Genomic DNA, 10,035 nt, shown 5'->3' with positions numbered 1-10,035 from the left:
CAGCTCGCCATGTCACGTCTCTAAGTGGCCTCGCTAAGTCGGCTCGCCAAGTTGCCACTTTAAGCCCACTCACCATGTTAGATTGCCAAGCCGGCTCCCGGCCAAGTCAGCTCACCAAGCTGACAATTGAAGTACGCTCACCAAGTCAACTCTCTAAGTTCGCCCCCTAGGCCAACTCTCCAGGTCAGCTCACCAAGTCACCCCCACCCAGTCACCTCAACGAGTTGACTCATTAAGTCAGCTCAAAAAGTCAACTCACCCAATGGTTTTACCACCTTGCCCCAGCAAGTGGGCTCACTCAGTGTGCTTACGAAGTTTCCCCATACAGTTGCTTCTCTAAGCTCGCTCACCATGTAAACTCACTTGGTCGGCACGCCAAGTTGACACTTTAAGTTTTCTCATCAAGTCACCCCACCAAAGTGCCTCATCAAGGTTAGTCTTTAAGTACACTTAGTAGGTCAGCTCACCAAGTCGCTTCACGAAGTCGCCTCACCAAGTGGCATCGATAAGTCAGCTCACCAACTTGCACCACCAAGTTGCCATTTTAAGTCGACTCCCCATATCAGCTTGCCAAGCCGACTCCCATAGTCAGCTCGCCAAGCTAACAATTCAAGTACGCTCACCAAGTCAACTCTTTAAGTTCACTCACCAAGTTCGCCCCCTAGGTCAACTCTCCAGGTCAGCCCACCAAGTCACCCCCACCGAGTCACCTCAACGAGTTGACTCTTTAAGTCAGCTCACCAAGTCTACTGTTCAAGTACGCATGCCAGGTCAGCTCGCCAAGCCCACCAAGTCATGTCATCAAGTTGATTGTTTGAGTACACTCACAAAGTTGACTCTTTAAGGTCGGCTCACCAAGCCAGCCTACCAATTCATGTCACCAAGTCACCTCACCAAGTCAGCTCGCCCACATGTCCCACCAAGTCCCCAAGTCTGCTCACCAAGCCGACAATTCAAGTGCACTCACCAAGTTGACTCTTTAAGTTTTCTCACCAAGCCCATCCCCTAGGTCAACTCTCCAAGTCAGCTCACCAAGTCACTCCCACCCAGTCACCTCAATGAGTTGACTCTTCAGTCAACTCACCAAGTCTATTGTTCAAGTACTCGAAGCACGCTCTGCTTCAACAATACTCGAAGCACGCTCTGCCCCAACAACGGTTGTTATTCGAGATGTATATTCCTTGAAATACTGTACTTGCTTCCACAATGCTCATTTAACAATACGTACACCAATCAATAGACACCAAAGAACCAGCAAATTCAGAGCCAGATGTTACAAACACATTGCAGAGCTAAGTCTTATATGACAAAGCATTATCTACAAAATTTGTGTTGGGTTCGTTTAACAGAATTTGGAAAGACTTTAGCAAGAATATGATAAGGATCAGACTTTTGCAAGAATGGGACCAGACTTTGGGCTTGCCAATGAAGAATTTGATAACATAGTACTCAATGAAAAATTCCTGCAAAATATATACTTTCAAAAGAAATTTTGACTAGAAAGGCACCTGATAAGCTGAAGGTTCAAGACAAAATTTTGTAGGAAGATCAGAGCGGAAGACACCACTTTCAAGACATTCAACATGGCCTCCAATATATGTTTCACTCTCAAGTAGATGCCCATTGTAAAAATTTTCTAGTTCAGATTGATGCTTGTTGGAACAAATGATGTTTTCCTTGAATGCCTGCAAAGGTTCATACATTAATAAAAATCCAACAATAATATCATCAAAACCCTATATTATAATCACCAAAGCACTAATAATCATGTTTAAGCCTCAAAGCACCTTTCAAAAAACCTATGAACAAAAAGGATGAAATCGCTAAAGAAAATAAATAGATTTTTCTAGAATGATAATCTGGGACTTGAAGAAAGCATTTAAGCATTATAACACTTAATAAGATCTAGCTTGGATTTAACCAATGTTGTACCAAAATAGTAGGGAACAACCAGGAATGTAATTATTTCAATAGCCATTTCATTTACAAAAAATCTTTAAAAGTATATATTATTGAATTTCAGTTTTCTAAATGTGTGAATATTCCGAAACCTTGATAGATTTAAGTGACCCTAAATTAGATTGGAACAAATTATAAAAGATTTCAAGCCATTGAAAGATTAGTCACCTGAACCATAAGCAGCATTTCACAAAGAGTTCCACTACCTTTGCGTAAAACTTCATCAGGAGGCATAGGGATTATTGTTGCTAAAGAAAAGATAAAAGGGTGTACATATGTCATGTAAAGGTAATATGTTGCAACAGCATCAAATACTAAATAGGAAGCCATTGTCTGCACAAAATAAGTATCAAAAGAACATATCATGGCACTTAGAAATGGAGAACAATGAAACCAGTACACTGAAAAATAATTTAAACAAGCAATGTAAATAGCAATGCAATATTATCTTTTACTCCTACTAGTGAAATACAAAATGAGTGAATCAAGAAATCAACATCAATATTCAAGTGTACCATTATGACTGACTTGTGGCTCTTCCATTACAAAGCAGACCATATCCTCAGGATTTACTTCCAATGGATCATAACCATGAATGACCAAGAATAAGTCAACAGGCTGGAACGTACATAAGAAATAATACAAGCAAACTAGGAAAACTTGTCCTAGGACAATTAACTGAATTGTTAAGCACTGACATAATACTTGCATATTTTTGATTCGTTGTCTATAGCTTAAAACAGGAATACATCTACTAAACAAAATACAAATCACTCAACAAATTTGAATGTGGTAGAAGAGTGATCAACAACACAGTGAATCGAGTCTATAGGTTTGTGGCATTGACGACACTTGCTGGTTTGAGAATAGATTCAAAAGGAGGCCTAGTTGAGGATGCATTTCAACAGCAAGCAAGAGCGAAGACATGATGCATCCATCACTCTAATGAAAAGATTGGCAATGAATAACATGCAAACATATGCTTATTTTATAAACTTCAATGAAATCTATTTTCTACTGATCAGATCAAAAGACTGCAAGACATCACTCAAGGCCATAATTCAAAATGGCATGTCCTAGGTACTACATTCAATATGGCATGTTCTCATTGCACATGAAGCATGAGCTCTATACTAAGAGGCGAAATCGCCTCTCTAAGGGAGAACAAGTTCATCTTTCCCTCTCAACTAGTCTCCATTTTCCTGTCATATATTACTAATTTCTTCAAATATCGGTCAAGTTCAAAGATGATGTTTACAAAGCATTCAAATACAGTTACTTGACAAAGGAACAACTTATGTTCTGCTTGCAAAATTATGACATATCGTTAGGCTCGGCTCTGGTTGGGGGTATATTCCCATGTGAACATCTCAAGGACAATAGTGAGTTCATATTGATCATAAACGGTATTAGGGATTCTCTTCGCCTATGTAATATTTGTTAATTTTTCTAAATTGTATAAAAGGTTGGTGAGCTTGTTCAGGTGGCCACCATTAGAGAGATTTTCACTAAGTTCCATGTCATTCTCACAATTTTGGACCATGTTCATCCGGTTGAGATATCAACTACACCAGAGGCCTGATTACCATTTACAACTCCTAAGAATTTGGTGAGGGACCAGACGGATCTTCTAGAACTTGTTCCACAAATCTATTATATGCCTGAGCTTGCTTCTTTGTTCATTCATGTTCTCAAAGAGCTCATCTCCAAAAATATTGCTAAACATGGCTGTGGACATTGAAGTCCCCTCCAAAATCTACAGTTCTTCTAAAATTTTGAACTTGTCACCAATGTCTCATTGAAAGTACTTAATTATAACATATTTGAATCTTATGAAAAATATTTAATTATAATAGATTTGTACTGCTTAAAGAAATGCATAGATAACTTCAAGGAAAGAAAATTATAATAACATAAATGCTCTTACCTTGTTGCCCATCAAAAATTACATTATGCTCTTTGTTGCCTATTAAGTTTTTAATATTGAGCTAATTGAGAAACATTATAGAAAGACAAATTCATTGTGAAGACCATTGCACCTATAAACAAAATATCAATGCACTGGCTTGGAAGATATATTTAAAGAGAAACTGGTGATAACAATTATTTAGTTGCAGTGAAATTGAGTCATGTATGTGGGATCTGCATTAATCAAGTTTGCTAACCTCATATTCTCATTCTTCATCTAAGACTTTTGTTGCCATCATTAATGACGACCAAAAGCTTTTGCAAAGCCAAGAAATGTCAGCCCCTAATTTCAATGCCCAGGCGCATCATCATTATCTTGTGATGCAACTAGACTAGAAAAGCATATGCTTGTTTGAAACTTCCTCAACCTCTAGTTTGAAATATCTTTATCAAAGCAACAGTAACAGGACATACCTATTTTTTATATATTTATAAATGCTCCATGGTCAAATATTTGTCATGAAAACAAGAATAAGAATAAGAAAATGCATAGTAAATATCACTATAAATCCACAATTTACAAAGGTGTTGAAGCTTCCATTGTGTACCCACGAAGCAAGCTAAACAGACTTATAGTAATAGAGATTAAATACTACATAACTTCCTTTTGTTGTTCAGTCATCTTGATGTCGCACTTCATTTCTGTGGATATTTAGTGCTAAGGCTTTTGGTACCTCTGCTGCATCTCCTGCTTGTAGTTGCTTCCAGTCTTTTTGATCTTAATAATTTTAGTCGTCTAGCTTGTCTTTTTGCTAGTTTTCTGATGGCATGTTTTTCTTGCAAACTTTGGGTTACAATTTCAATTACCTTGATCTTCTTTATTACTTATAATTTCTACAAACTACAATGTTGGATGTTACTGTTTACCAGTTAAGTCTGCCTAGCAGTAATAACAGTATCATGACAAAGTTGATTAAAAGGTACAGTATGATGATGTGTGGCACAATATGTTCATGTCTATTCATGTATGTTCATTTCTTGACATCTCTATTTCTCAGGCTTCTCTAAGATTCTCATCTTACTCCAACAATCAATGCAGTAGGCCTTCTTAAAATGATGCTTTCCCTCATGAATAACCATAAAGTGACTGTGTGCTTTAGATAAATCGAACAGTGGACAAACATCCATTTTTGAAAATTACCCATGCATGGGTAAACTCCAAATCGACAAAGAATGATACAACTTTGAGAAACAACATTGATTAAAGCTCACACTAATGGTTCCTTAAATTACAATATGATGAGGTCCAGGCAAAGAACTAAACAATGTTATGGATCTTTAGTACGTAGACAATTGTGAAACATGAATGATGTTTTCTCTTCCTCAGTATTTCTATGGCAACACCTTAACCAAACCATAATGATTGTAGCTATCAGATCTCAATGACTGATCTATATCACCAATTCTGATGGATCTAATTGGTAGGAGTTACTTTGTGATGGCCTAAAAAGAAGAGTCAAATCAAGGGAGAATCTTCTCGTGATTTTCATAGAAATAAGTTGATTTATGTTGGACTATAATTATAGAAGGAAGAAAAAGAGAAACTAGATAGATAGAAACAGAAGAGTTGACAATGCAATCAAATAGAGAAATAGAGAAATAATAGAAGCAACAATTGAATAGCCACCTGTAGGTTTATGCATCTTTCTGGCCTTCATGGAGCATCACAAATCTTGGTGTTACTTTGATTTCATCTTGAAGCTTTTTTCTATTTGTTTGAAGCTATCCTGGGTCAATCATTTTTCTCTAAAAAATTAATGACTTGAACTAACAACTATGTAGAAACCACATATTTGTTAAAAAATAGTGCTATCATAACAAAAGCATTTTTGGTTCTAATGGGAAATTTTTCATACCCGCACTTTCTTCTTCATTATGGACTTCGTTTGGTTGGTTGTTCTTTATGCAATGACTAGTGCAAGTGGCATCTTACAATGTGGAATAGTCCTACTGATCCCTAATCATGTACCCAACCTCATTTCCCCACTATGGGAAGTCCTTTTGAGAATATTAAACTATACATTCTCCTCCTAGGTTCTCTTAGCACTACAACCAAAATGCACTGTCAAATTGTATAGTTGCACCATATTTTTTAGATTGTACCCTACTGCAAGACCTATGGATGAGCCCTAGAGATACAAGGGGCCTAGAAGGCATGATATATGTGCTCAAAGGTCATATGGACCTAAACTGATGTAATGAAGCCTTTAAAGACATTAATATATAATAAGCTCAACATTGGTGTCAAAGGACCCAATTGTCAAGAATAATGTAAAAATGGTCAAAATGACCAAATGATACAAATATGGGTGTTTAGGGTCTAGGAGTATTGGGATAATTTTTTTAAATCATAAAAATCATGATTAAGTCATTTTGATGCCTTTTCAATAGGTGGAAAGAGTGAAGCAAATTGAATACAAGTAGATGGGTTCAGAAGTTTGTAATTTTAAAATCTTGCTTCAGGAATGCAATATAGACACTAGTCACATGGTGCAGAGGATGAAGGATCTACCCACAAAATTGCAAACTCAAACACAATATGGACCCAAATCCCTATGTTTCAATGGTGTTCCCAAAAGCACACAATGCCACCAAAGACTCCAAACCTGGATTTACCTTCACCAAGTGTTTCCTCCACCTCTACACACCTTAAACAACTTCAACCAAAATGTTTCTAAGGTTTCCAAACCCACAAATCTTCGGTAGATACAAAAAAGATCAGTTTTCCCCTTTACTAGGCTATTCTCTTCTTTGGATCAACAGACCCTGTTTTCTTGATTTTTCTCTAAAACTTTCCAAAACACCAAGAAAATAAATAGGCTTTTCAGATACCCTTTTGGGAGTTCTATAACATACTCAAAACTTAATATGGACTCCTTTGGAAAAATATGCCAAAAATCATGACTGTCACTGTTTTTCAAGGGTAAAACATGAGGTTTTACAAAGAAACTATGCAATATACTTATCGCAACTCCACCAAATTCATAGATTCATCATATTTTGTGCCTAATTAGACAAATCCATCATAAATTTCATCCTACGAGGACTTTTGATATGAAACCCCCAAATTCAAGCCTTAAAACCCTCAAAATCAAGGGTATCACCAATCTAGGTCAAGCACACACTTCTAGGATCTAAAACTTAGGATTCACCATCCACTCATCATGTCTTAAAAGAATATCAAATAAAAATTATACCTTGTTAAGCTAGATGTATGGCTGCATAACACCTAGCACTCATTTGGGTACCCAAATTAGTCCTTCCAGCACTCAACTTTGCATTTCTTTCACAATAACCTGCAAATCTTCACTTTTCTTGCATATTAGAGGTTAGTTGGGCATTTTAGTGCTATGGGTTCCATCCCAAGAAGCAGTTAAGAGTACACATTGGATGGAACCCTCATTTCTTCATGTTAAACTAGGCAAAACTATGACTTTCAGCGTGACAGCAGCAATAAAGATTTAAACCTATTAATAAATGTATTAAATCTGATTCAAAGTCTCTTAATAACACTTTCCCAACATGAATGAAATATTACATCACCAAAATATGCTTCAAATGTGCAAGAAAACTCAAAAAATTTATTCAATTCTTGGTTGTCCGTACAATTTCTATACTATTCTGTACATACCAATATAGACACTAGTCATATTAAAAGTAATTTACTTTGAGATTGAAGATTTTTGGTGATCAAATGCGTATGGGGGGATCAATTATGAAGTGTTTATGCAATTATTTTGTTTTGGTGATATGGTTAGAGGTCCTGTTGAACAGGCCCTAGATTAGTGACCCCAAAACCAAGGGTTTGGTGGAAAATGTGTTGTGTAAAGGGTAGAACCTTAAAATCTTAAAAATCCATTGTTTCTCAACCCCTAGAAGGACTTTTTCACCCTTTGGAATCGTAGGGTTCAATGGAGTTGTGGGTTGCTGTGTAAAATTGGAGAATTAGGCCTAGTGTGGATAGGCTAGGGGTATCGGATCTTGGGTATGGTCCAAAAGAGTTGATATTGAAGCTTAGGGAGGATGTATAGATCCCAAAAGGGTATCTTAATCAGGTTTTAGTTTCCGTAGTTGTTTGGGAACTATTGGAGAGAAATCCAAATTAGTGACTGGTGAGGGCTACTAGCTTTAAGGCTAGATATGAATGTTGGGTAAGAGATTAGTTGTCCAAAATGAATGGATGGATGGAACATGGTGGAAAGGCCATGAGGAGATGATTCACAAAGGAATAATGAAGGTTGAAGCCTTGGAAGAAGTTATGGTGTTTGGGAAACTCTAAGTGCACTTGGGGTAGCCTGGAAGGTAAGTCCTTGAGGGGACATAGGAGTAAAGAGTTGTTGCTAAATGAATGGATTTTCTATCTCATATGAAGAAGATGGATACCACACACCACCTTTGCATCATATACTAAGAGTGCATTGCACTTGTTATGGCGCTTGGGAATGTAGTTTCTCCATGTGATGCATTGGTCTTGGGGATCAATCTTGATTGGGTGTCAATGTTGGGATTTCTCAACAAGAAGTAACGGAACTGGTTGGGATTCATAGGAGTGACCTTGGAAGATATAAGGATGAAAGTTTCAGACGTTTAGGTGTTATTCACCATTTGACTAGTCACTTTGTGTCCCTGTTTCATCTAGAGATTGATTGGGACAAGATTCTCAATAAGGATTGGAGCATTGATCAAATTGGTACACTTGAGATCGTTGCTTGGAAATCCTTGGTGAAGGAAGGCTCATTCCTTTAATTGTGAACTTATTGGTTGGTTGCAGACCAGCCACACCACTCTATAGTTTGCCATAATAGTAGAGGGTTGGCAAGTTCTTCTTGGCCAAGGCGGGGAGAGTTCATAGTCTCAGATTTGTGCAGGCTTCTTCCAGCCACTTCTAAGGCAATCTGGACTGAGGCATTACTCAAAATTCATGCTAAGACTATAGGCCACTCCTATGCTTCGAATAGAGTGTTGGAATTGGTGATATCAAAATGTATTTCACAAATTCATGTTATGGGCAGCAGTAGTCGTGGATCATTTTAGACCTACCACATGCGAAGTGTCCATTTTATGTTAGTTTGAGCTTCACTTGGTTTCAAGAATACTATAATATTCTCTACTTAACAAGGCCAACCATGTGAAGGTGGAAGCTCATCTAGCCTCACCCCCCTCCCCCCTAACATCAATCTAAAGTACCCATTATCATCTAATTACATACTTCATTGATTCATTCATCCATTTATGAACCATAACATTCAATCAATACAATCACATAACATTCATTAATATGATATAAAATTCATTAATACACGATACTAATCAAGACTTCGTTAAGACATAACAATATTCATTAACATAAGATAAAAATTAGTATTAATATGCATCATTAATACATAATTACTTAAAACAAAGTTCTTTCATTATCCAACAAGGTTTATCAAAGAAGATTTTTAAAACATCATTTTTTTAAAAAAAATTTATGAGCTCTTTTAAGAAAAGCGCGCATAGGAGCATCCATATCTGCATCATTCTCCTCCTCTTCTAGCACGTGTAATGTCAAATTACAGTGGCTCCTTCTCTTTGCAGGAGCAGGAGGCTGCTGCACTAAAGGGAGCTCTGTTGCAAGAACAAGTGAATGGGATAAATTGGCATACTCTTTTTCTTTTTTTAACTGTTACTAGTCTATAATTAAGTACTAGTACAACATAACATGCATTTTTCTTACCTAATAATGCCACATCATGTACATTAACATTTTGATCTGCCGCCATGTCAACATGTTCCACTCCTTCGACATGATGTTCAACATGCTCTGAAATATTCAAAAAAATATTATCATGAGTGATGGATTCATTTTGAGCACTGCACATGAAATATGAGTCAATAAATTTGACTCAAATACTACATAGTTAACTCATGATAGCAATTTCACAATATTTACTCTATGAGATTTGTTATAAAAAATGATTTATCAAAGTACAGAGTTGGAAATCATAATCAACTTCCAATCAAAAGCTTAAAGATCCCTATTTTAAAATAATGAATATGTTTCAGCAACCAGAGATAATCTTTAAAGTAGTGTTAGAGAAATAAGAACAAAACTATGTGAATGTTCCA

At 36.7% G+C, this 10,035-nt stretch overlaps 1 protein-coding gene across 1 annotated transcript; it reads right to left on the bottom strand.

Annotated features, from left to right (window-relative positions):
* Window positions 1-1,096: 1,096 nt before the first annotated feature.
* LOC149554765 (DNA polymerase epsilon catalytic subunit B-like) lies at window positions 1,097-9,689 on the bottom strand. Its single transcript, XM_089829014.1, has 5 exons — window positions 9,666-9,689; window positions 2,488-2,577; window positions 2,128-2,292; window positions 1,509-1,685; window positions 1,097-1,189 (listed from the first exon to the last, which is right to left on the bottom strand). The coding sequence occupies exons 1-5, from the start codon at window positions 9,687-9,689 to the stop codon at window positions 1,097-1,099; spliced, it is 549 nt and encodes a 182-aa protein (XP_089685140.1).
* Window positions 9,690-10,035: the final 346 nt, after the last annotated feature.

The sequence above is a fragment of the Cupressus sempervirens genome, chromosome 5 (genome assembly GCF_028749045.1).
Source record: "Cupressus sempervirens isolate cs-2001-9-10 chromosome 5, ASM2874904v1, whole genome shotgun sequence".
Lineage (NCBI taxonomy): Eukaryota > Viridiplantae > Streptophyta > Pinopsida > Cupressales > Cupressaceae > Cupressus > Cupressus sempervirens.
Note: the sequence above shows the minus strand (reverse complement) of the source record. Positions and strands in the feature narration are given on the sequence as shown.